The sequence below is a fragment of the Dipodomys spectabilis genome, unplaced genomic scaffold (assembly GCF_019054845.1).
Source record: "Dipodomys spectabilis isolate Male_0828 unplaced genomic scaffold, ASM1905484v1 ptg000480l, whole genome shotgun sequence".
Lineage (NCBI taxonomy): Eukaryota > Metazoa > Chordata > Mammalia > Rodentia > Heteromyidae > Dipodomys > Dipodomys spectabilis.
The window spans coordinates 2,642,110-2,668,926 of record NW_024871157.1 but is presented as its reverse complement, the minus strand read 5'-3'; the positions used below and the strand labels follow the sequence as shown (position 1 = coordinate 2,668,926).

Genomic DNA, 26,817 nt, shown 5'->3' with positions numbered 1-26,817 from the left:
ATAAAGCAAAGAGGAGGCCAAGTGAGACCCGCTTAGCAAACCCCCTAAACTAGTAGATCTGTCTTCACGTAAGCCGTGACTACAAGACTTCCTCTCCCTCTTCAAGCCTGGTGTCGGGGGACATTCTACTAAAAGTGAATGTCCTTCAGGAAGTAGGGGAAAGGAAAGCCTGCTAGGTTGGTCTGGAATATGTGGCATATTTGTAGAGTGGTGCAATGGGCATTGCTCAATCAAATGAGATCAAAGGCCTTGGGGGAAGACAGGCTGGAAACCAGAGCTCACAGTCGAAGAACAACCTGGGTGAAAACCTAGGCACAATCCACGCCTATCTCAACACCTGCTGGGCTTGCTTAATGTTTTTCCTTCCTCCTCCTCCTTTCCTCCTCCTCCTCCTCCTTTTTGTTGGTCGTGGGTCTTGAACTCTGGGCCTGGGCGCTGTCCCTCAGCTCTTCAGCTCAAGGCGAGCGCTCTACCACTTGAGCCACAGCGCCACTTCTGCTTATGTGGTGCTGAGGAATCCAACCCAGGGCCTCACATATGCAAGGCAAGCGCTCTGACACCTTCCCATCCCGGTTTTTCCTTCTTTTGGTAGTACTGGGATTTGAACTTAGGGCCTGAATTCTCACTTATCTTTTTTCCCACTCATTGGCTGTTAAGTCACAGTTGTACTCTGGCTTTCTAGAGACACAAGTTTCACAGATTTGTCTGACACAAGTTCCACAGATTTGTCTGCTCGGGCTGCCACTGGACCAACATGATCCTCAGATCTCAGCCCCTGAGTCACTCGGATACAGACGTGAGCCACCAGTGCCTGGCTGAAATCTTTTTTTTTTTCCCCCTAGTCCTGGGGCCTGGGCACTGTCGCAGAGTTCTTCAGCTCAAGGCTAGCGCTCTACCACTTGAGCCACAGCACCACTTCTGGCTTTTTCTATTTATGTGGTACTGAGGAATCGAACCTAGGGTTTCATGCATGCTAGGCAAGCACTCTACCACTTAAGCCACCTTCCCAGCCCTGGCTGAAATCTTATTTGGAAACATCACAAAGCAGCAGCGTTGGCCACTGTACACAAGATACGCAGCAGCAGCCCCTACCAGCGTAACAAAGGGGAAAGTTGGCAGCAGTTGGTGAGGCTGACTGCCCAGTACAGAGTGAATGCTCTGCACAGCTCCGCAGTTGTACTTGGTTCTCTAACCCTACCCTGTTTTGCAAAACAGGTATTTGGTTTTTTTTTTTTTTTTGTTCGTCATGGGCCTTGAACTCTGGGCCTGAGCACTGTCCCACAGCTCTTCAGCTCAAGGCGAGCACTCTGCTACTTGAGCTACAGTGTCACTTCCATTTTTCTGGCTGTTTATTGGAGATAAGAGTCTCACGCACTTTCCTGCCCGGGCTGGCTTTGAACCAGGATCCTCAGATCTCAGCCTCCTGAGTAGCTAGGATGACAGGCGTGAGCCACCAGCGCCAGGCGCAAAACAGGTCTTTGGGCAAGAGGTCTTGCTGAAGCAAGAGAATGATGTGAATCCGCATGAACTCAAGTCCATTTAGACTCTTCTGCTTTCCATGTTCCAACCGTGTACCCCCAAACCGTCCACTTTCATAGCTCCCTGAGGAAAGCTGAGAAGGAGGAAGAGCAGAAGACTCAAGTTTCTTACATTTCGGGCTCTGCACAGCCCAAGCATTTCCAGTGAAAAATAAATGGTTCTTTCTTCTGTGCCTGTTTCCGCTGGCATCCAGCTTTGCCTTGAGAGTAATGTTACTGCATCTTTATTCGGTCCCACAATGTGAAACTAAATGAGCAATTTCACAACCAGAAGTTTGCGTGAGGTTTCAGATCATCTCAAAAGATTTTCAAATAATGTTGCTGTGTTCTTGAGGAATTTGCTACCCCCCCCAAAGTTAGGAGAAATTATATAGACATAATAAACATATTCCTGGAAGCCCCACCCCACATACTTTTTCTTTTTTCTCTTCTTGCTTCTGGTCTTTTGGGATTCCTGGGGTGTCTACAGATTAAGATTAGTCTCTAAGAATTCTGAATAACCATGGTTGGAAAAAGAAAACATTGGTGTAATAGCTATGGTTCTATTTTTGAAATTACATCTGCTCTTTTTTTTTTTTTTTTAAGATGATTGGTCCATACAAAAACTTGAAGAGGATGGACTTTTTTTTTTGGGGGGGAGGAGTGTGCAAGTTAGTTTTGATTTAATTTTCATGATTTTGAAAGTGAAATCAAGACCATTGAATAATGTATTATCATATATTAAACACAAAACAGAGTGAGCTGAAAAGAAATGATTGCAACGAAGTCACTGCTAGGGATTAAGTCATGTGATAGGGCCCATGGAGTTGAAATCACTCTTGGTATTTCTGCCTTGTTGTTTGTCATCTCCAGATGCTGAGCTCTGACTAATCATTGAAGTCCTGAAACTTCACAGGCTAATAACATGGTCATGTCCCTTGTTTTGCTCCACTGAAAATCAGATAGCAAGTAAAAAATCCTTAGGACTAAATTCCTAGATCTGAGAGTCTTTCTCCATGCTTTTTTTTTCCAGTCCTGGGGTTTGAACTCTGGGCCTAGATTTCTTTTTGGTCAAGGCTAGCACCCTACCACTTGAGCCACAGTGCCAGTTCTGGCTTTTTACATGTATTTGGTAGTGGGAAGAAAACCCAAGGCTTCTTGCATGCTAGGCAAGCACTCTTACCACTAAGCCACATTCCCAGGCCCTCCATGCTTTTTTGTTTTCTAAATTCTATGACATTGTCTATGTAGCCAGGCTGGCCTTGAACTCATAATCTTCCTCCCTCCGACTATGCTGGGATTACATTGTTGTTGGAAGTTATTCGATTTCCAATTTTTTCCCTGTAACAGGGATTTGAACTCTGGGTCTCTTATGCTTGCTAGGTAAGAAGTCTACCACTTGAAAAAGTCACTACCCTTTTTGCTTGTAGTTTATTTTTATCTGAAATACAGTCTCATGTTTTTGGTCTGGTGCTTTTGGCCTTGTACTGAGATCCTCCTATCTCAAGTTCTACCACAGATGAAGTGAAAGACATGAGTCACAATGCCCCACTTGTGTGTGTGTGTGTGATGGGGCCTGAACTCTGGGCCTGGGCGCTGTCCCTCAGCTCTTCAGCTCAAGGCTAGCACTCTACCACTTGAGCCACTTCCAGCCTTTTCTCTTATGTGGTGCCAAGGAATCGAACCTAGGGCCCCATGCATGCAAGGCAAGCACTCTACTACTGAGCCACCTTCCCAGCCCCTGCTTGTTTTTGCAGATATGGTTGCAGTAACTTTTTTTTTTCTTTTTGACTCTGCTGGCCTTCAATGTTTATCCTCCCATCTCTATACCTCCTTCCTGGCTGAAACTATCAGTATCCATTTTAATATAAAGAAGAAATCAATTTTTATGGTAAACGTGAAAATATTTGGTGTGAATAGAAAATGACACAGTAGCCGGGCGCTGGTGGCTCACGCCTGTAATCCTAGCTACTCAGGAGGCTGAGATCTGAGGATCGCGGTTCAAAGCCAGCCTGGGCAGGAAAGACCATGAGACTCCTATCTCCAATAAACCATCAGAAAAACCGGAAGTGGTGCTGTAGCTCAAGTGGTAGAGCGCTCGCCTTGAGCTGAAGAGCTGAGGGACAGCGCCCAGGCCCAGAGTTCAAGCCCCACGACCGACCAAAAAAAAAAAGAAAATGACACAGTAGCTGGGTACTTACATCTGTTATCTTACTCAGGAGGCTGAGATCTAAGGATCACTGTTCAAGGCCAGGCTGGGCAGAAGAGTCCCTATGAGACTCTTTTCTCCAATTAACCACCCAAGAACCGAAAGTGGTGCTTTGGCTCAAAGTGGTATAGTGCTAGCCTTGAGCATAAGAGCTCAAGGCCCTGAGTGCAAATACCATGACTGACCAAAAGAAAAAAAACAAAAGAAAAGAAACAAAATGACACGATATCCTTGGAAAGGATCTGACAAAAGTTCAAAAAAAAAAATAGCTTACTACCCAATAATTCCTTTCATTGGAGACTACTTGAGAGACATGGAAGCATTGAGTGCCAAAGGACCTACAACATGTGTTCACGTGGTTACGTGACATATGCTCACAAATATTCACAGCAGTGCTGTTCATAATAGCAAAAAGAAAAAAGTGGCACCATCAAAGTCTCATCAAGTACCAAAGAGGGACACAAAATACATGTTTACACAGTGAAGTACTATTCAGCAATGATAAGGAATGAAACACTGATACAGAACACAACAGAACCAATGTTAAGTGAAGGAAGACACACAAGAGGCCACCTATATAGCAAGATTCCACTTATATGAAATATGAAGAACAGAGAAGCCTGTATTCATACAGAAAGCAGGATAGTGATTGACTGAGTCTGAGAATGAGAACCAGGAGTAATTGTAAATGGTCACACAGGATTTCTGGCAATGACATTAGTAGGAGTGCTTTATGCCTCTTGAGACTCATTATGATACACAAAGTGGGTGAGTTTCAGACAGGAGCAGTGGCTCCAGCCTGCAATCTGAGCTATCATGGTTTGAGGTCAGTTTGCGTTTAGAAAAAAAAAAAAAGTTCTTAACATTCCATCTTAACCCAAGGGTTGGGTGGTGAAGGACAATTCTACCATCCCAGCTGGGATCACAAAATCACAACTAGGAGGATGGTGGTCCAAGCCCACTGAGGCATAAAATAAGACCCTAACTCAAAAAATAGCCAACACAAAAAGGGTTGGTGAAGTGGCTTCAGGTGTTGAGTGCCTGTATGGCAAGTGCAAGGCCTAGAGTTCAATTCTTAGTACTTGGTAAGTATGTGTGTTGATGTGTGAGCTTCATAGTAGGTAAATTATGCCTTAGTAAGATTAACTTTGTTTCCCAATAATAGTGGGTCAAAACTTGAGTTTTCTCAGCCTAAAAAATATTAAATTCAGGGCTGGGAAGGTGGCTCAGTGGTTGAGTGCTTACCTTGCATGCATGAGGCCTTGCTTCGATTTCTCAGCACCACAAAAGCAGAAAAAGCTGGAAGTGACACTGTGGCTCAAGTAGTGGAGTGCTAGCATTGAGCAGAAGAGCTGAGGGACAGCGCCCAGGCCCAGAGTTCAGGCCCCATGACTGACAAAAAAAAATTAAATTCAGTTCTATCACTTTTGGACTTTCCACAGGTCTTTCTTTTTTCTTTTTTTTGTCTCCTGTGCTTGGAACTTGGTCCTTCCATGGAATCATGGGAACTTGGGCTCAGAAATGTCGGTCAAATAATTAAATCGGAGGAAAGTCACTGTACAAATACAAATCTATTTTCTGTTTGTTTTTCTTATCTAGATTTTTCTTTCCAATTTCTTCTAAGCTGTATTTCTTTAAGTTTTAACAACTGGGTTTTTACAAGGAATACCATCTTTCTCTTCTCAGTCTTCCTTTTGCTGTAGCAGGGAAAGAAAGATGATTTCAGAGTTCCTGCTTTTCCAAAGCTTGTTATATGCAAGCATTTAACTTGGCCTGCAGCTTAGTTCCAATTTTAAATTTTAATTGCAGACTTCTGGTTTAATCACTTCCAAGTTTTTCTAGGTCTTTTATCTGGACAAATCTTACACACTGCGGGGGAATTTTGTCTCCCCTCCCCCCCCTTATTATTTCCTGAGGTAATTTCACTTTTGAAGAGGCTAAAGTTAAAAACACTACTGAGCTGGCTGGCTCCGTAAGTTAAAGTAAAACTTCTAAAGGGATTAAGAGTCTAAAGTTCACTTTTTTTGTGTGTGTGAGTTCTGTTTGACTGCACTGAGGGAGACCCCATTTATCCAAAGTGAGACCCCCCCCCCACACCATTTACCCACCGCTCTACCAATCACGTCATTTCCTTTTCAGTCTCATGAATGAGGAAAAAGAAGTTCAAGTGAGGGAAAATGGGTTCAAATGAAGGTCAGATGCCCCAAAGAGTTTTCTGGGTATTGTGTTGCTGGGGTGGAAAAAGTGGAGAAAAGTTACCCAGCTGGAGTTGGCCCCGGGTTGAGTGGGAGTGAGTGTGTGGCTCAGCTCGTCTCGGCCGGGCCACTCGCGGAGACACGGGGGACCTACTGTGCGCCGGGGACACAAAGGCAACTGGGGGGCGGGGGGGGCGACGTCGCGTCCTTTCGGTCCCGGCCCGGTGCGTCGCGAGCCTTCGTCCCCGCCCCGAAGGCGCCCGCGGGCCCGGCTCGGGGTTGCATCAGGTGGGGGCAAACGAGGTCCTCCGAGGAGGCGGAGGACGCTGAAGGAGACCGCGGGGAAGCGGGCCGCGCCGCGACCGCTCGGTCCGTGCCAGGCCGGCCCCGGGAGGCCGGGGGACCCGGGCGAGCCCGCCACGCCCTCCCCGAAGGGCAGGCCCGGCTCACGGAGGGCGGATCCCTGCAGGCCCGGCCGCTGGGCTCAGGCCCGACCCCCGCGAACGCGGCCCGGCGCGGCGCCCGCTCCTCACGTGTCCCTCCCGGGCCCTGGACCGCCTCACGTTCTACTTCCGCCTGACCCTTCCGACTTCCGGTAAAGAGTCCCCAAGCCCGCACCTCCGCGCCCAGCGCCTCGCCACGGCCGGCTCCGATGCGCTCGGAGGCCGCAGCTCCTCGGGGTCCAGAGGCGGCCCCCGAGCCTCGCCGCCGTGCCGCCGCCGTCGCCGCCGCCTGCGGCGGTCCCGGGCGGCGCTCGCTCCCGCGGACGGCGCGGCGCGGCGGGAGGGGCGGCGCGGCCGCGTATCCCTCCGCCGCCCCTCCCCCGCGCGGCCCCGGCCCCCCTCCCCGCGGGCCGCGCTCGCCTCCCTCCGCCTCAGACTGTTTTGGTAGCAACGGCCACGGCGGCGGCGGCGCGTCCCTGCCCGGCTCCCCGCGGCTCCTCGGCTTCGGCGGGCCTCCCCGCCCCTTGGTCGTCCTCCTCCTGCCCCTCGCCCCCCCGGCCGCGCCGCCCCGCGCCGCCCCGCTCGGCGCCCGCGCGTCCCCGCCGCGCTCCGGCGTCGTCTCGGCGCGCCCGGCCCCCGGCTTTCCCCGCCCGGCGTGCGAGCCGGTGCATGGGCCGCTCGCCATGTCGCTGAAGCCCCAGCAGCAGCAGCAGCAGCCGCAACAGCAGCAGCAGCCGCAGCAGCAGCAGCAGCCGCCGCCGCCACCGCCGCCGCCGCCGCCACCCGCGGCCGCCAGTGCCCGCAAGCCCGGCGGCGGCCCCGGCCTCCTCTCGTCGCCCGCCGCCGCGCCGGCCCCGACCTCGGTCTCGTCGTCCTCGGCCGCGGCCGCCTCCTCCTCTTCCTCCTCCTCCTCTTCCTCCTCCTCCGCGGCGGTCGGCGCAGGCGGAGGGCGGCCCGGCCTGGGCAGGTGGGTGTCGGTGCCCTAGCCCCCTCCCCGGCTCCGGGCCTGGCCGAGCCGGGGCCTCGCGGCCCTTCCCCCGCGCCGCCGGCCCTGCCCGTGAGCCGCCGGCCTGGGCGCGGGCCGGGGGGCCTGCGCGCGGCGGCTGGAGCGGTGCCCGGGGTGCGGGGCGCCTCCGCGGGTGTCAGGCGGGGTCCCCTCCCCCAGGCGGTCAAGATGGAGGGACCCTCGGTGCAGCCGGGCAGCGCGGAGCCCCGCGGCCGCCAGCCCCCCCCTCCTCCTTTTAGCCCCCCCCGTCCCCGGTGGCGCGGGGGGCGCGGGGTCCGCACCCCCTGCTGGAACGTGAACGCCCCGGCCTCGCCCCACGTTGGGGCTCCGGGGAGGGAGGAAGGGAGGGAGGGGAGGGCAGTGTCCCCCGTGCCCGGCCCCCGTCCGGGTCGTTACCCCGAGTCCTCCACCTCCCTCCCCCGTGCCCCGGGCCGGCGGGAGGACGGGCGAGGTGGGTGGGCGGCGGCCCCGGCTCCCCTCCCCCGTGGACGTGAGGCGGCGGCGGGGGCTCCCGAACTCGAGCCCGGTGGCGCCGGGTGGCGTCTCCGCAGCGAGCCGCCCTCCCCCGCCGAGGGCCGGGGCGGGCGCGCCGGGTCACCCCGCGGCCTCCCTCCCACCCCGCGGGGCCTCCGGGGCGCGGCGGCGGCGGCCGGGCCGCAGTGCCGCGCGGCGGCCGGGGCGCCGGTGCATTGTGGTGGGCGAGGGCGGCGGGGCGCCGGCGCGCTGCGCATTTTCTCCCCGCCCCCGCCCGGGTTTCCGAGCTCGCGGGCGGCGGGGCGCACGGCGGGCGTCCCCGAAGGTGAGTGGAGGCGCAGGTGCGGCCTCGCCGGGCCGCGGCGGGAGCGGGGCCGGCTCTGGAGGGCGTGTGCGGGAGGCCCGCGCGGGGCGGGGCGGTTGTCAGTTCGTGTTTCACGAGCTAAGAAAACGCGTAGTGTTCAAATGGAGAGGCCGATGCCAACCGGCCGACTGGGCTCCATTGTGGCCGTGCCCTTAACCTAGGGAGCGCCGGCGCCTTCCAAGGGCACGCCGGAGCGTCCCGGCGCCCCCGGGCCACCCGCGCCGCCGCGGCCCCCTCCGCGCGCTGACCTCCGGGGCTTCCCAAGGCGAGGCCCGGATTTTGGTGCCCATCCTCCGCAGGCCTCTCCGCGGGATTCTCGCTCACAAGCTCGCGAGCCGGGCGAGTCCGCGTTTGAAGGAATTGGGCGCGGGGAGCGCCGGGTCCGGCCCGAAGCCTCCCGCGCCCCCGCCCGGCCCGCGGGCCGCCGCCTCTTTGGGTGGCGTTTAGTGAAGTCCGAAACGAAATGCCACGCAACTTCTGCCCGCGTCCACGAGTTCCGGGCGTGAGCTGCCTTGCCCTCCTCGGCCTGCTCAGACCCTAAAGGTGGGGTGCCTCAGTCCCACAGGGTCGTTCTGAATCCTTTTCGTTGGAGCGTAACTTGCACCCCTTCTTGGTACTGGATAAGTGGAGCTCTGTCTTACGCTTTGGATTCGTTGGAATGTTTAATTGTCCATACCGAGCTTTAAGTATTTGTTTATTTTTGTCGGGAGTGAGTCTTGAACTCGGGGCCTGGGCGCTGTCCGGCCACGCAGCTCAAGGCGAGCGCTCTACCACTTGAGCCACAGCGCCGTTTCCGGTTTTCTGGTGGTTCATTAGAGAAGAGTCTCTCGGACTTGGCTGCCCGCGCTGGCTTTGAACCGCGAGCCTCCCGAGTGGCTGGGATGACAGGCGTGAGCACCGGCGCCCGGCCGGTCTGTAATGGTTTTGTAGAATTGTCTTCAGATCTTAATCACCTCACTGGATTCTTCATAAATCAATTACAGCTTTTAGGGTGTCCTCATTTGTGCCAGCAATTAAAACAAGATTCTGGGAGTAAGGCAAAGAAAGAAAATGTTCTTTAAGTCTATCATGTTTCATTCAAGGAACATCTGACACGTCAGGTTTTTTGTTTTTTTTTTTTATGACTTTCAGAAGTAACAGTGTATACACTTGACTATTGTACTCTAGGGAAAAAGGGTAATCTCAACCGTCAAGCTTGAAGGTAATTTTCGCCCTTGCTACTCTTTGTGAGACAAGGTCTTGATGTGCAGCTCAGCCTGGCTTGGACCCTGCCTCTGCCTCTCCAGTGCTGGGATTACAGTCAGGAGTCCCCATGCTCGACTCTAAAGCCAATTCTCTTCCCCTTCACCCCTTTCTTTTGCTGCCGTGGTTTGAATTCAGTGCTTCATGCTTGCTTGGGTTGGAGCTCCACTACTTGAGCCATGTCTTTTCCTGCCAGCTTTTTGCTGTTTTTTGTTGTTGTTGATGGTCGTGGGGCTTGAACTCTGGGCCTGGGCGCTGTCCATGAGCTCTTCAGCTCAAGGGGAGCGCTCTACCACTTGAACCACAGCGCCACTTCCAGTTTTCTGAGTGGTTTATTGGAGATAAGAGTCTTATGGATGTTCTTGGCCGGGTTGGCTGGCTTTGAACCTCAAACCTCAGCTCTCAGCCTCCTGAGTAGCTGGGATTACAGGTGTGAGCCACAGGCCCCCAGCTTGATTTTGTAATTTTCAATTTAAGCTGTCTCATCCTTTGTCAAGTCATTCTTTGTCAACTCATTTTTTTATGTGGGGAGTGATACTCAGTTTATCATCAATCTACTTAGACCAAAAAGTTAATGGACACTTAGGTCTATTAGAGATAAACTGTAGATGGCTATTAATAAGGGGCTTTGATTTTTTTTTTTTTTTTTTAGGAGAGGCAGTGTTAATTTAAGTTCCTGAAGAAAATATACTTTGTTTTAGTTTTGGTTCTGGTTCTGGGGCTTGAACTCAGGGCCTGGTTGCTCTCCCTGAACTTTTGTGTTCAGGGCTAGTGCTCTGCCACCTGAGCCACAACTCTGCTTCAGGCTTTTAGATGATCACAGGCTTAAGCCACTGCCTGCAAAAGTATGCCTTTTAAGATACAGCAAAACCCCCAAATTGTTTATCTGTGTTTGTCAAAGTAAAACTAATCCTCTAGTTAGAGTTTGTATTCTAAAGCAATGTAAACATTCATGATAAGTTTGTGGTGGTTGTGGTGTTTGTACTTTGGTTAAACATATTTTGTGTGTTTCTTTATTAGAAAGTTACAATGTAGCCGGGCGCTGGTGGCTCACGCCTGTAATCCTAGCTACTCAGGAGGCTGAGATCTGAGGATCGCAGTTCAAAGCCTGCCCGGGCAGAAGAGACCATGAAAAAAAAAAGAAAGTTACTATGAAGGATGTTAACTCAGATCATAGCTATTTAATAGCCATATGTTTTCACTTACAGGAGGATCTGAGTTTGTTTTTGTTTTTGTTTTTTGGTTGGTCTTGGGACTTGAACTTAGAGCTTAAGTGCTAACCCTGAGCTTTTTTACTCAAGGCTAGCTAGCCCTCAACTACAGCACCACTTCCAGTTTTCAGGTGGTTAATAAGAGTCTCATGGAGTTTCCTGCCCTGGCTGGCTTCAAACTGGGATTCTCAGGTTTTTTTTTTTTCCTGTCGGTCATGGGGCCTGAACGCTGTCCCTCAGCCCTTCACCTCAAGTCTGGCACTCTACCACTTGAGCCACAGCACCACATCCGACTTTTTCTGCTTATGTGGTGCTGAGGAATTGAACCCAGGGCCTCATGCATGCAAGGCAAGCGCTCTACCACTGAGCCACCTTCCCGGATCCTCAGATTTTTAGCCTCCTAGGAGTTATTACAGGCATAAGCCACCAGTGCCTGGCTAGAACAATTTTTTCATCATAATTTCAGCATAGTAGAGTGTTGTGTTTACCTTGAAAGGAATTTTAAGGTTTTAGAAGATTTTTTTTTTTCCTTAGGAGTGTAACTTTCTGTTTTGATATGGTGATGATAGTGTTTTGATACTGTATAGACAGATTGTTGTAAACAAAGTTCTCTTTGTTTAGCTCCTTGAGATGAACCTACAGCCTCGTGGAGTTGAGGACAGTTTTGCAGCAGCCTGTCCTGCTGGTCCCGGGGGCTTTGGAAAGCTTGTCTAGGTCACCTGTGCATCTCTCCTAGGGTTTAAGAGGTCACTGTAGTTGGCTATTGTGCAAGAATGCTATGATAATAGAAAGTGCAATATTACTTGTTTTTTAATGATGCTTTGCCTCCCGGATATCAGACTTCTAAAGTAGGACAGTTTTCCTAGAAAATGTACCCAGGGAGATTGAAGGCACACACAGTCCTTGCCCTTTTTTTGGTTGGTCGTTGGGCTTAAACTCTGGGCCTGGGCGCTGTCCCTCAGCTCTTCAGCTCAAGGCTAGCGCTCTACCACTTGAGCCACAGCGCCACTTCTGGTTTTTTCTGGTGATTAATTGGAGATAAGAGTTTTATAGGGACTTTTCTGCCCTGGCCTGCTTTGAACTTGGATCCTCAGATCTTAGCCTCCTGAGTAGCTAGGATTATAGGCGTGACCCATAGGCACCCCACCAAACATGATGACTTATTGTACTTTCGTAAATCTTTAAAAAGACCTGGATATAGTTAAGATTAATCATGGTTGTAGGTTTTTTTTTTTTTTTTTTTTTAAATTTTTTCTGTTGGTCATGAGGCGTGAACTTGGCCTGGGTGCTGTCCCTCAGCTCTTCAGCTCAAGGTGAGCGCTCTACCACTTGAGCCACAGCACCACTTCCAGCTTTTTCTGCTTATGTGGTGCTGAGGAATTGAACCCAGGGCCTCATGCATGCAAAGCAAGCACTCTACCACTGAGCCACTTTTTTGGCCCCTGTACTTTAATTTTTTAGCTGATTTTTTGAGCCAAGTAATACAGTTTTCTCGTGGGGCTCAAGGTCTTTATTGGAAATCAGGAACTTAAGATGTCAGGTTTTTGTGTGGAATCCAGAAAGAGAAGTTCTCTTGTGCCTCTTTCAGTGTTCATTGCTCTTACCTTACACATGACTCTACCAAGGATTTTTTTTTTTTAATTTTTCGGTTATGGGGCTTGAACTCTGGGCCTGGGTGCTGTCCCTCAGCTCTTCAGCTCAAGACGAGCGCTCTACCACTTGAGCCACAGCGCCACTTCTCTAGGATTTTTTTAAAGTGCCTTTTGATGGCTTATTAATAAATGGGTAGGTGAAACTTTGAGAAGCAGTGAGAAAGTGTGCGAGAAGTTATGAGGAGAACTTTGGAAAGCGCAAGGGCCTAAAAGCTGCCACCCTGAGCTGCTTGGAGCCCAGCGGGCTTTCTGTTTCATAGTACAGTGCCTCATTAATGGGCAAGACAAAGTTAAATTACTTTTCCTATCTAAAGTATTTTTCAAATTGCAGGTCATGACCCCTGAGTATATTGTGAAATCACTGTAATGGTTCATGACAAAGCATTTTAATTAATTAATTAATTAATTATTTTGCCGGTCATGGGGCCTGAACTCTGGGCCTGGGCGCTGTCCCTCAGCTCTTCAGCTCAAGGCTAGCGCTCTACCACTGGAGCCACAGTGCCACTTCCGGCTTTTTCTGCTGATGTGGTGCTGAGGAATCGAACCCAGGGCCTCATGCATGCGAGGCAAGCACTCTACCACTAAGCCACCTTCCCAGCCCGAAAGCATTTTTAGAAAAATGAAAATGAACAGAAAATACCAGAATATTGCATTAATGAAGGTAGGATTGTTTTAAGAAACTTCTGAGTTAATGTGTATATAAGGTATTGCAAAGTAAAATACAACTTTGTTGATGACATGGAGGTGGTTACTGCTGTAGAGATGCAAAGTGGAGTGAAGAAACATTTCTAGGTTAGGTTTTGGAGCCAGTTAAATTTGAATTTCTAGGGGCTGGTGGTCTGGCTGAGTGGTGGAATGCTTGCCTAACGTGTGTGAGGCCTTGGATTCATTCCCAGCACTTCAGAAAGTAATAATTACTTTATATAAATGTGTCTCCATTGTATGGGGCAGAGTTGTTATCTGAAATTGAAATTTTAGCTGGGTGCCAGCGGCTCACACTTGAAATCCTAGCTACTCAGGAGGATCACAGTTTGAAGCCAGCCTGGGCAGGAAAGTCTGTGAGACTCTTATCTCTGGTTAACCTCCAGAAAACTGGAAGTGATGCGGAGGCTAAAAGTGGTAGAGCTCAGGGGCAGCACCCAGGCCCTGAGTTCAAGCCCCATGACCAACAACAACAAAAAAAGAGAGAGAGAGAGAGAGAAAGAAATTTTCCTGGGTATTATGTATTTCTTCTGGGAACTATCAGGAGCTTTGACTCTATTGTGCTCTAGCTCTTGGATCTGCTTGCATGGAGTAGGTGGTTGGATGTTTGGGCAAGTTCCTCTTGGCTCTGTTTCTGCTAGGCCTGGTGTTCTTTTTGCATTTTTGGCCCATAGTGGCCTCTCCATTGAGAATTGTGTAGGTCTGAAGGTAGAAAGCTCTGCTGGCCAGCCTGGCTCCACCACTGCTGCAGGGCTGGCACCAGATCCAGGCCTGCTTGGGTTTTTTTTTGTTTGTTTTTTTTCTTTTATGCTTTCTTCTCCTCTGCCTCTATTTGCTCCCTTCTGTGCTGGGTATCAAATCAAGGGTCCTTTATGTTCAGCTCTACCATTGGGTTCTACCCCTGGGACTGTATCCCAGCCCCTGTTTGTTCCTAATACTGTGGGGAGGGGTTGGGAGGGGGTTGTGGGTACTGGGGCTTGAACTTAGGGTCTCTCCAACTCAGTTGGCTTTTTCACTTAAGGCTAGTGCTCTACCACTTGAGCCACAGCTGTACTTTTGACTTTTTGATAGTTAATTGGAGGTAAGAGTCTTCCAGAGTTTCTTTCCCAGTCTGGCTTCAAACCCTGATCCTCAGATCTCAACCTCCTGAGTATCTAAGATTGCAATCATGAGACCTAACCTGATTTCGATTTGTTTACTTCCCCCTTCCTCCCCCCCACTCCCCCCCAGTTGTAGAGATTAAACTCGGCCTGGGTGCTGTCCCTGTTTGTGCTCAAGGCTAGTGCTCTCTTGAGCCACAGTGCCACTGCTGGTTTTTGAGTGGGTTAATTGGAGATAAGAGTCTCATGAGGACTTTTCTGCCCCTTGCTTCTTAGCATGATCCTTAGATCTCAGTATCCTGAGTGGCTAGGATTACAGGCATGAGCTACCAGTGCCCTGCTTACGTGTGTGTGCGCACGTGTATGTGGGGGGGGTGTGGGTGGGGCTTGAACTCTGGCCTGGCTTACATGCGTGTGCGTGTGCGTGTGCGTGTGCGTGTGTGTGTGTGTGTGTGTGGTGGGGCTTGAACTCTGGGCCTGGCACTATCCCTGAGCTCTTTAGCTCAAGGGCAGCACCACAGAGTCACTAACAGTTTTCTTGGTTAAGTGGAGAGAAGAGTCTCAGACTGCTGTCCAGGTGGCTTTGAACCACGGTCCTCAGATCTCAGCCTCCTGAGTAGCTAGGATGACAGGCATGAGCCACTTGCACCCATCCCAGCTTACTTACTTACTTTATTTATTTTGCCAGTCCTGTGGCTTGATCTGGGCACTGTCCCTGAGCTGCTTTTTCTCAAGGCTGGCACTCTACTACTTGAGCCACAGTGCCACTTCTGGCTTTTTCTGTTTATGTGGTATTAAGGAATGGAACCCAGGGCTTCATGCATGCTAGACAAGCACTCTACCACTGCGCCATATTCCTAGCCCCCGGCTTACCTTTTAAATTTTATTTTTATTTTTTGGCCACTCCTGGGGCCTGATCATAGGGCCTGTGCATTATCCCTGAGCCTCTTTGTGTTCAAGGCTAGCACTCTACCATTGAAACACAACTCCACGTCCAGCCTTTTCAGAGCAGTTTATTGGTTTGTAATCATGATCCTCAGGTCTCACCCTCCTGAGTAGCAGTGATTATAGACTTGAGCTACCAGTACCACAAATGCCTGGCTTGATATGATTACTTTTGATTTGTAGATTGCTTCTGTGGTATGTATGTCTTTGAGACTTTTTTTTGGTGAGTTGTGGGGCCTGAACTCTGGGCCTGGGCACTGTCCCTGAGCTTCTTTTGCTCCGTATGAATGTGTGCATTCATTCATTCCTTCATGTGTTTTGAGTTGGGGTTTTGTTGTGTGTTTTAATGACCTCAGACTGCAGTCCTCAGGCCTCAGCCTCCTGAGGTCTGGGGTTACAGATGCCCACCACCATGCCTGACTTTATGTACCCAGGGCCTCATACATGCTAGCAAATGCTCTTCTACTTAACTATAACCCAGCCCTCTATCTTTACATTTGAATTAGTTAATTCACCCTCACACAGACTTTTTAGCCTACCATGTGTTGTTAAAGAAATTTAGTTGAAATTCACCATATTTTGGGTTTAACTAGTATTTGTGACCTTACAATATCTTAGTCTACTTTCCTCACGCTTCCTGCACATAGTTATGCCAGTGAGCTTGCTGAGATCTAGCCTTCAGGTATATCATATCTGGAGGAGCCCTTGGTTGTTGTTGTTAAAACATAGATTATACAAATGTGGATAGAATGGCATGATGAACCCTTGCATATCAGTTACTTAGATTCAACACTTACAAGTCATGCTTTTTTTTTTTTTTTTTAAATCCATCGTGGGGCTTCAACTCTGGGCCTGGGTGCTGTCCCTGAGCTCTTCAAATAAAGCCAAGCGCTCTACTACTTGAGCCACAGCACCACTTCTGGTTTTCTAGTGGTTTATTGGCTAGGATTATATGCAAGAGCCTCTGGTTCCCAGCTTTCTACCTGTGTTTTTTTTTTTTGGGTCCGGTCGTGGGCCTGAACTTTGATATGTTAGCATTCCTTTTGGGTATCTAGCCCTCTGGTAGATGAGAGAAGATGAGTAGTTTCTAAACCTTGTGCTACTTTGTATCACAATTGAGTCTTACTGTTTTCCTAGCTGAACTGTTTGTTCAACTGAGTAAACTGAATTGTCAAACAATGGTTCTTTACTAATCCAAGCTGTAGAATTCCTTTAAATACATAGTGTATGACTTTTATATAGTGCTGATTTTATGCTTTTTTTTTTTTTTTTGGTGCCATCTCTGGGGCTTGAACTCAAGGTTTAGGTGGTGTCTCTGAGTGCTCTTACTCATGGCTAGTACTCCATCACTTGAGTCACGCTTCACTTCTGGCTTTTTGGTGGTTAGAGATAAGTCTTTTCTGTGAAGGCTGACTTACAATCAGGATCCTGAGATCTCAGCTTCCTGAGTAGCTAGGATTATAAGTTCAAGTCACTGGCACCCATTTTAGTTTTACTCTTTGAAATAACTTTGTGGGAGTCCACAGTAGTTTAAGGACACCTAGTGACACAACAAACACCAGGGCAAGGTAATCAACCCTTGTGGGCAGTCCTCACAGCTTTGGGAATAGGTAACATGTATATTTTTGTTTGGTTGGTTTTGTCATAGGGCTTGAACTCTGAGTCTGTGTGCTGTCCCTGAGCTCTTCAGCTGAAAGCAAGCACTCTTACCACTTGAGTCACAGTGCCACTTCCAGTTTTCTGGTGGTTTATTGGAGATAAGAGTCTCATGGGGAATTTCCTGCCTGGGCTGGCTTTGAACTTTGATCCTCAGATCTCAGCCTCCTTAGTAGCTAGGATTATAGGCATGAGCCACCAGTACTTAGTTTACAAGTACATTTTTTAAAAGCTGGTTGAGGCTGGGAAGTGGCTCAGTGGTAGAGTGCTTTTCTAGCATGCATGAAGTCCTGGGTTTGATTCCTCAGTACCATATAAGCAGAAAAAGCCAGAAATGGTGCTGTTGCTCAAGTGGTAGAGTGCTATCCTTGAACGAAAGAAGCTCAGGACAGTGCTCAGGCTCTGAGTTAAGTCCCACACTGAAGGGGAAAAAAAAGCAGTAAAGTAAAATGATGTTTTTATTTATTTTTTTGCCCATCCTAGGGCTTGAACTCAGGGTCAGGACAGGTCCCTGAGCTGCTTTTGCTCAAGACTAGTACTCTACAGTAGTAGAATCACAGCACTTTTTTCTTTTTTTTGGTCCAGTCGTGGGGCCTGAACCCTGGGCCTGGGCACTGTCCCTCAGCTCTTCAGCTCAAGGCTAGCGCTCTACCACCTGAGCCACAGCGCCACTTCCGGCTTTTTTCTTTTTGCTTATGTGGTGCTGAGGAATCGAACCCAGGGCCTCATGCATACAAGGCAAGCGCTTTGCCATTGAACCACCGTCCCAGCCCGTACCTCACCTTTATAATAACAAAAATAATTGACTGGAAAAAGTACAGGAATTCAGTTCAGTCTAATTGTGAGGTTTGTGATCAGTCTCTGAGAGGCAGTGAAATTCAGAAATGAAGTTTAGTATGAGCTGTGCTACACCTGTGCTCAGTATCAGATCTGTGTATGAATTGAATTTTTTTTTTCCCCAGTGCTGGGACTTGAGCTCAGGGCCTTAGATGCTGTCACTGGGCTTCTTTTTGCTCAAAGCTAGTGCTCTACCACTTGGAGCTATAGCTCCACTTCTGGCTCCTAGGGTTATAAGGGTGAGCCACTGGCAGGCACCCAACTGAATAGTTTGGATTGAAACAACTGCTGAGCTTCAGTTTCTGTAACTAAAGCAGATCTGGTAGATGGCGTGTGATTATGTAGAGAAGTGCCAGTTCATAGTAGGTCTGTGAGTAAACAAATTATTGATGAGATTCTGTAGGTTTTAAGAATTTCTGGAGTGTTATGTGAAGGAAAGAATTTATAGTGAGAGTATAAAAGAGGAGCCTTGAGGTCTAAACTTATCTAGATGACAGGTGAGGGCAGTAAATAAGACCAGACCTCAGCCTCCAGACTGTGGTACTCGCTAGTGCTTTTCCCTAAATGTTTTTAAATTGGCTTTATTGGGCAATATGATTAGCTTATTAAAATGGCATTCCAATCTTACTGTTCCAAACTGATGAATAACATATCCTTTTACTACATTTCATGAATATTTTAATTATATTTGAGATGCCTCATCTTAGTAGAGAAAGTCTTAGGTTAGACAGAAATCCTTTTATATCTTCTATTTAACACTTAATAGATTACACTAGATTTTCTTTTCTTTTTTTTTTTTTTGGGGGGGGGGGGTCCGGTCGTGGGGCCTGAACTCTGGGCCTGGGCACTGTCCCTCAGCTCTTCAGCTCAAGGCTAGCACTCTACCACTTGAGCCACAGCGCCACTTCCGGCTTTTTTTTCCTTTTTGTTTATGTGGTGCTGAGGAATCAAACCCAGGGCCTCATGCATGCAAGGCAAGCGCTCTACCACTGAGCCACCTTCCCAGCCCTCCACTAGTTTTCATGATTCAGAAATATTTTGGGGTGGGTGCCAGTGGCTCACACTTAAAATCCTAGCTACTCAGGAGGCTGAGGTCTAAGGATCCTGGTTCAAAGCTACTCAGGCAGGAAAGTCCATGAGACTCTTATCTCCAATTAACACCCCTTCCCCTCTCAGAAAACCAGAAGTGGCACTGTGGCACAAAGTGGTAAAGTGCTAGCCTTGAGCAAAAGAATTCAGAGACGGTGCCTAAGTTCAGTGCCTGAGTTTAAGACCCAAGACTGACAGAAAAAAAGTGTTTTGGGAAAATGTATACCTGTGTTGTACATATGCATACATGTGCAGAATTTTAAAATTCTTCATTCTCTAAATGATATAATAATTATTTACATTGTACGAGGTATTTAAACAATCAGAAAGGACTTGGGTGCAGTGTAAATGCCACATTATTTTTAGCAACCTCAAATTTAGGAGTCCAACTTCAAGGGGTTCTGTGGGACAGGGATATTATTGTTTTATGAACAAGTTCATTGGAATACAGTCTCCCTTACTAGGAATCACTTGACAGCTGATTTTTTTTTCTTGTGCTAATAATATCAGGACTTGAACTCAGGGCCTCTGGCTCTTACCTGGTTTTTTCACTCAAGGCTGGTGATCTTATCGCTTGACACATACCCCAAATTCTAGCTTTTTGCTGGTTACTTAGAGCTAAGAATCTGTTGGATTTGTCTCCTGGGCTGGCCTCGAACCTTCATGCCCAGGTCTCTGCTTCCTGTAGGCATAAATTGCTGGGCCCAGCGGATTTTTTATATACTGCATCTTTTGCAAGGGAAAGTTGGCAAGGAAAGGCGCTGCTTTCACAGACTCTGAATTCCTCTTTGAGGCCAGACTGACCTAGAGCTTGATCTGCCTGCCTCTGCCTCCCAAGTGGTGAGACGAGCCACCACATCCAGCACGTTACACACAGCATGGCACACAGGCTCATGGTATGGAGGAATGAAAGTGCTTTGAGTGATTTAGCTTCTTGTCAGTTGTGTTTGGGCCCTTAATGCACATGAGGAGGGGAGGGGGAAAATCAGCCTTCACTTAATTGATGTCGACTAAATAGAATAGAGTAGGGAAGGGGTGGTGGGCCTGGTAGCTCATGCCTATAATCCTAGCTACTCAGTAGGCGAGCTGAGGATCTCGGTTCAAAGCCAGTGGGAGCAGGAAGTCCATGAGACTCCTATGTTCAGTTAACTACCAGACAATCACTATTGGAAGTGACACTGTAGCTCAAGAGGGTAGAGTGCTAGCCTTGAGCAAAAGAAGCTGAACTCTTTGAGCTCAAAAGAAGCTTTTCCTGTGTATGTGGTACTGAGGAATTGAACCCAGGACTTCATGCATGCTAGGCAAGCACTCTACCACTAAGCCATTTTCCCAGCCCCTAAGTAGTTCTTTATAACAGTGATGATTACTTTTAAAAATTATGATTCATTATTTAGAGAATATTAGTTTGTGTAATTAAACACATGTAGATAATACCTTACATATTTAATACAATGTGTTTGCTCCGTACAAATGGAAATTAAGTTTAATTTCTGTCAATGCCAACTTAACACAGTAGACTGGGATACTTTTTCCAATGTTGGCAGCACAGATAAAGTTTTTAAAAATTCAAATTACATGTGTATGTATATATGTATTAATGTTTATATAAAAAGACCAATAGTTGCAGTATGTTGTACAGCAACAGCTTTTCCTGGTCTGCAGTCATCGGAACAAAATTAGACATCCAGCATCCTCATTAATAAAAAGAAAAAAAGATTAAAAAAACCCCACAAAATACTAAGTTCTGTTGTGGAAGCTGGCACCATTTTTTTTTTTTTTTATTAGCTTCTCCATCATCTGGAAGGAAAACATTCTTGAGTAGCATCATTAAAAACAGCCCTGATAAATTAGTCACTACTAAGTATCATAAAGCAGATACAAGGTATTTTATATTCACAGAGGTATGATACAGTTTTGTCTCTACTACTGTATAATGCTAGAGGATACAATTAAAAGGCATTATTGAGACTTGACTACTTTTCCAGCAGAGGCCCGAAGGATGGTGTGACACAGCTCGGTAGAGAAATGTACTTTCTTAGATTGGATTTCCTTCCATGAGTGGCACAGTTCTAAGTACTCACTCTCTTAATGAACATCAGCTACAAACTCTTTGAAAATGGAGGAGAGGGAATAGGAACTTAAAAAACCCAATATAACAAAACAAAAACCTACAACCATTGGATTCATACAAAGACGACGGAATGAAGACTTGCCTGTTTTATCACAGCTGCATAGAGGGAGAAGCCAAAGCAGCCAGGCACTGCCTGTTTAGATATGTCCACGGACGCTGTCATTGATATTTAATCATCTGCTCACACACAGGAAGGGAGATCAGTTACTATGGTACTTTGATTGTGTTCAGCTCAATTGCCATGTTACAAAAACGGCAAGATGCCGTAATAAAAATAAGGCTCCTCGGGCTGGGAAGGTGGCTCAGTGGTAGAGCGCTTGCCTTGCATGCATGAGGCTCTGGGTTCGATTCCTCAGCACCACATAAGCAAAAAGAAAAAAGCTGGAAGTGGCGCTGTGGCTCAAGTGGTAGAGTGCTAGCCTTGAGCTGAAGAGCGCCCAGGCCCAGAGTTCAGGACCCACAACCGGACCCAAAAAAAATAAATGGCTCCTCTACCCAGCACTGGTTAATTCACTTTCAAGCCATGCACAGCATAACCATATCCAAAGATGGTGAAGAAGAAGCATTTTGATGCGTTAACTGGACCCACACATTGTTCAGGTTCAGCTATTTATTCCTCTGTGGCATTACATTTTTCCTATTTTTGGTGTTTCACCTAATCATAGAGGTTTTTAGATCTAAGTTGTGTGCCTTTAAGAACTATGGGCATATATCCGTATATACATTCTGACTGAAGAGACATATCCATCCACTGAGCGAATACTGTATAGGTGACAGCTTGCAAAGCCCCGTTTTAACTGGTGCAGCAGTTGTGTGTTAATAGCTCCTGTGTACAAAGTGCACCGCCAGACTCTAATACAAGATGTTGCAGAACACATTACCTTGAGGATTATTCATGGGGCTGGGAAGGTGGCTCAGGTGGAGGAGTGCTTGCCTGCATGCGTGAGGCCATGGGTTCAATTCCTCAGCACCACATAAGCAGAAAAAGCTGGAAGTGGTGCTGTGGTTCAAGTGGTAAAGCACTAGCCTTGAGCTGAAGAGCTGAGGGACAGCGCCCAGGCTCAGAATTCAGACTCCACGACCGACAAAAAAAAAAAAAGATTATTCACTAGCATTCAATGTAAGTTTTTTTTTTTCTTCTCCTCTAATAGCTATCTGTTCCTTTTTGTTTTTTTTTTTCTTTTTTTGTCATGAAGCTTGAACTTGGGGTCTGGGTGCTGTCTCAGAGCCTTTTGCTCGAGGCTAGTGCTCTACCACTTTGAGCCACAGTTCCACTTCTGGATTTCTGGTGGTTCATTGGAAATAGGAGTTATGGACTTTCCTGCCTGGGCTGGTTTTGAACCATGATCCTCAATCTCAGCCTCCTGAGTAGCTGGGATTACAGGTATGAGGTACCAGCACGGGGCATTTTTGGATCCTCTTGGGACAGAGTCTTTCTTCCCATTCTGTGATGATTGCTTCCTGTTTTGGGTCGAGGCCAGTAAGGCACAGATAAAAACATACTTGGGTATCTGTAGGCTCCATGTTAAATGTGCACTTTCCACAAGTAGCCTGTTTTTTATTTGAATGGGTTTATACAACATTTGAAATTGGAAGTTTTTAGTTTATCTTGTGAAATTTAATTAAAATATTTAATTTTTTTTTTTCAGAGGTCGAAATAGTAACAAAGGACTGCCTCAGTCTTCGGTGAGTAACATAAATTTCTTCAGAAAAATTGGTAGTTGAAACATTTCATAGACTAAATGTCAAGGCAATAGAAAAATTCTTTGAGTTTTGTTTATTTTTTGTTTTTTATTTTTTGTTGGTCATAGTTCTTGAACTCTGGGCCTGGGCGCTGTCCCTCAGCTCCTCAGCTCAGGGCTAGCACTCTACCACTTGAGCCACAGCACCACTTCTGGTTTTTCTAGTGGTTTATTTGAGATAAGAGTTTCACAGACTTTCCTGCCTGGGCTGTATTTGAACTGCAATCCTCAGATCTCAGCCTCCTGATTTGCTAGAATTATAGGTGTGAGCCATTGTTGCTCTGCTCTTTTTTTTTTTGTGACAGTCCTGGGGCTTGAACTCTGGGCCTGGGTGCTGTCCCTGAGCTCTTCAGCTCAAGGTGAACACTCTACCACTTAAACCACAGTGCCATTTCCATTTTTCTGGTGTTAATTGGAGATAAGAGTCGCACAAACTTTCCTGCCTGGTCTGGCTCTGAACCGTGATCCTCAGATCTCAGCTTCCTGAGTAGCTAGAATTATGTTCACCGGCATCCGGCTTCAAATCTTTCTTATAAAAAGATAAGTCTTAACTTTAATATTTATACAGCTATATATGTATATTCATCTCTAATAGTGCTTTTTTTAATATTACAGATTTCTTTTGACGGAATCTATGCAAATATGCGGATGGTTCATATACTTACATCAGTTGTTGTAAGTTATCAAATTATTGTCTGAAGTTAAGATGTGAATGATTTTCCAGTAGTATTTATTAGATCATTAGAGTTCTTTGTCCAATTAGTACATTATAAACATTGATGGTGTCCTATTATGGATAAAATACTGTTTATGGTTGCTTGTCTATTGTCTGCAGCTGTCAGCATGGTCAGAAGGGTCAGGCATTAGTATTTAAAGTCACACCATAAACTCTTTGAGTAAGGCCTCAGGAATCTTGACAGTTCAATACATTGTTACTGTTTTCAAAGTTTTTAATCATTCTATCAGTGAGTACCTAATAATGAATGAAATCTTACAAGCTATAAAAAATGAAATGAAAATACCACTGGTAGAGGCTAGCATACTATATATTAATTTAATTGTATATTTTTAGGGATCCAAATGTGAAGTACAAGTGAAGAATGGAGGTATATATGAAGGAGTTTTTAAAACATACAGTCCCAAGGTAATATTTAAGTCTTTAACTTTTTATTATATGTACTGCTGTATGTATATATGTCAGTTTCTGATGATCAGTTTCTGGCTTAGCTGTTTGTGGTGATGAGCTCATTGTATTTGTTCTTAGGTAGCTTTCTAACAGTAAAAGAAGAGTTTCCCTCTTTTTATGTGTCAGTCCTAGGGCTTGTTCTCAGGACCTGGGTGCTGTTGCATACGTTTGTTTTGTTGTTGTTGTTTGTTTCAGTTGTGGGTGCTCCCTGGGCCTCCCTGTGCTCAAGGCTAGTGCTGTTGAGCCAGAACACCACTTCTGGTTTTTGCATGGTTAACGAGATGAGTCTTATTAATTTGGGGACTTTTGAGGTGGCTGGTGGATCAAAGCTCTGGAAAAGGAGTGTGATTTTCTTGGGTCCGGTCATGGGGCCTGAACTCTGGGCCTGGGCACTGTTCCTCAGCTCTTCAGCTCAAGGCTAGCGCTCTACCACTTGAGCCACAGCGCCACTTCCGGCTTTGTTTTTTTTCTTCTGCGTATGTGGTGCTGAGGAATCGAACCCAGGGCCTCATGCATGCAAGGCCAGGGCTCTACCACTGAGCCACCTTCCCAGCCCAAGGAGTGTGATTTTTCAAGTTATCTTGATAAGTCTCTGGGAGTAGTGATTTTTGCCAAATGCATTTGAGAATAGCCCCTTGATCTAAGGGATAAGGAATCCCTACTCAAGTTTATTTATATTTTTTAATTATTTTATGGGGGGGGGTCATGGGCTTGACCTCGGGTATCATTACCTTTTTTTTGGGGGGGGGTTCCAGTTGTGTGGCCTGAACTCTAGGCCTGGGCGCTGTCCCTCAGCTCTTTAGCTCAAGGCTAGCGCTCTACCACTTGAGCCACAGCACCACTTCTGGTTTTCTGAGTGGTTTATTGGAGATAAGAATCCATTGGACTTTTGTGCCAGGGCTGGCTTTGAACTGCAGTCCTCAGATAGCAGCCTCCTGAGTAGCTAGGATTTCAGGCATGAGCCAGCGATGCCCGGCTATTAGTTTATTTTGTACGTTTTTTTTTGTTTTTTTTTTGTCAGTTGTGGGGCCTGTACTCTGGGCCTGGGCATTGTCCCTGAGCTCTTTAGCTCTTAGCTCAAGGCTTGTGCTCTACCACTTGAGCCACAGCGCCACTTCCGGCTTTTTCTGCTTATGAGGTGCATGCAAGGCAAGCACTCTACCCCTGAGCCAACTTCCCAGCCCCTATTTGTACATTTTTGTAACACTCATTTCTCATTTTAGTGTGATTTGGTACTTGATGCTGCACATGAGAAAAGTACAGAATCCAGTTCGGGGCCAAAACGTGAAGAAATAATGGAGAGTATTTTGTTCAAATGTTCAGACTTCGTTGTGGTACAGTTTAAAGATATGGACTCCAGTTATGCAAGAAGAGGTGAGCTTCCATTTCCTAAATCTGCCCTGAGGGTTATCTGATTTAATCAATCAGGGATTCTTCACTTTGGTCATACAGACCTTTTGTAACACAGAAGTAATACGCTTTTTAGAATGCTACAATTAAAAGACAGAAACATGATTAAAAGAAAAGAAAAAGGGCCAGGTGTGGCTCATGCCTGTAATCCTACTTATTCAGGAGGCAGAGATGAGATCAGGGTTTAAAGCCTGCCGGTGCAAGATAGTGGGAGAGCAGAAGCAGCACTGAGCCTTAAGTGACAGTGATGACAGTGACGGTGAGGCCCGAGCTCAGCCCCACCAGCAAAAAGAAAGGGATTTCAGCGCATTTTTATTGACAACAAATAGAAAACCTAAAACTAAATCACAAGTATTTTGTTAGAGTAGAACAAAAGTGTAGTATATAAAGAAGGTAATGATAAAGTAACGTTTTAAACTTGGGTTAAGAGATTTTTGTGTTTTTTTCGGTCGTTTTGGGGGCTTGAACTCAAGGTCCCTGAGCTTTTTTGCTAGCACTTTTATCACTTTGAGAATCTAAAGCAAACCCAGGCAGGAAAATCCTTCAGACTCATCTCCAATTAATCACCAAAAAGCCAGAATTGGAGCTCAAGTGGTAGAGCATTAGCCTTGTGCAAAAAAACTCATAGAAAAAAAAAAAAACTCATAGACAGCACTCAGTCCCTGAGTTCAAGCTCCAGGACTGGCACACACATATACACAAAAAAGTTTTATGGTAAAAGCAGTGGTTTCAACACAGTGACACAGACTCAGAGTCAAATTACTAGTTAAAGTTCTATAATCCTACCTGCTCTGGAGTAGTGATGGGAAGGATCACAGTCTGGTGGCAGCCTGGGCAAAACGTTTGTGATGACCCATCTCAGCCTATAAGAAATTGAGGGTTAGTTGGGCGCCGGTGGCTCACGCTTGTAATCCTAGCTACTCAGGAGGCTGAGATCTGAGGATCATGGTTCAGACCTAGCTGGGGCAGGAACATCCTTGAAATTTTTTTTTTGGGGGGGGCGGGGGGCTGGTCATGGGGCCTGAACTCTGGGCTGGGCGCTGTCCCTCAGCTCTTCAGCTCAAGGCTAGCGCTCTACCACTTGAGCCACAAGCGCCACTTCCAGCTTTTTTCTTTTTGCTTATGTGGTGCTGAGGTGCCAGGGCCTCAGGCATGCAAGGCAAGCGCTCTACCACTGAGCCACCTCCCCAGCTCCCTTGAAACTCTTATGTCCAATTAACCACCAGAAAACCGGAAGTGGTACTGAGGCTCAAGTGATAGAGCTGAAGAGCTGTGGGACAGCTCCTAGGCCCAGAGTTGAAGCCCCATGACCAATCATAAAAAGAAAGAAAGAAAGAAGGAAGGAAGGAGAGAGAGAAAGAAAAGAAAAAGAAAAAAGGAGGGAAGGGAGGAAGAAAGGAAAGAATCTGAGTGTTATATGGCATATATACCTATCATCTTAGCTATATCAGAAGTATAAATAGATAAATCAATAACTGAGTTGGCTTGGGCATTAAAGTGCAACCCTATTCAAAACAAAAAGAGGTTAGGACATGGCTCAAGTCATGCAGCCACTTATTTGGCAAGTAAAAGTTCTTGAGTACAAATCCTAATGCCTCCCCTCTCCCCTCTCCCTTCTTTCGTTTTCCCATGTGCCAGTCTAAGGGTTTGAACTCAGGGCCTGGGCACTAACCTTGAGCTTCTTTTTTTCAAGGCTAGTGCTTTAC

The 26,817-nt window shown here is 47.2% G+C and overlaps 1 protein-coding gene across 3 annotated transcripts in view; it reads left to right on the top strand.

Moving 5' to 3' along the window:
• The first annotated feature begins 6,573 nt into the window (after positions 1-6,573).
• Atxn2 (ataxin 2) overlaps positions 6,574-26,817 on the top strand; it is a 64,835-nt gene continuing 44,591 nt past the window's right edge. Inside the window, exons 1-5 of one of the 3 annotated variants that reach the window (XM_042668905.1) lie at positions 6,574-7,331; positions 22,423-22,459; positions 23,131-23,190; positions 23,588-23,659; positions 24,925-25,075. In XM_042668905.1, coding sequence (XP_042524839.1) covers positions 6,574-7,331; positions 22,423-22,459; positions 23,131-23,190; positions 23,588-23,659; positions 24,925-25,075 — 1,078 coding nt within the window. The remainder of the gene's footprint in view (positions 7,332-22,422; positions 22,460-23,130; positions 23,191-23,587; positions 23,660-24,924; positions 25,076-26,817) is intronic. The other 2 variants (XM_042668907.1, XM_042668908.1) reach the window with 2 other exon arrangements.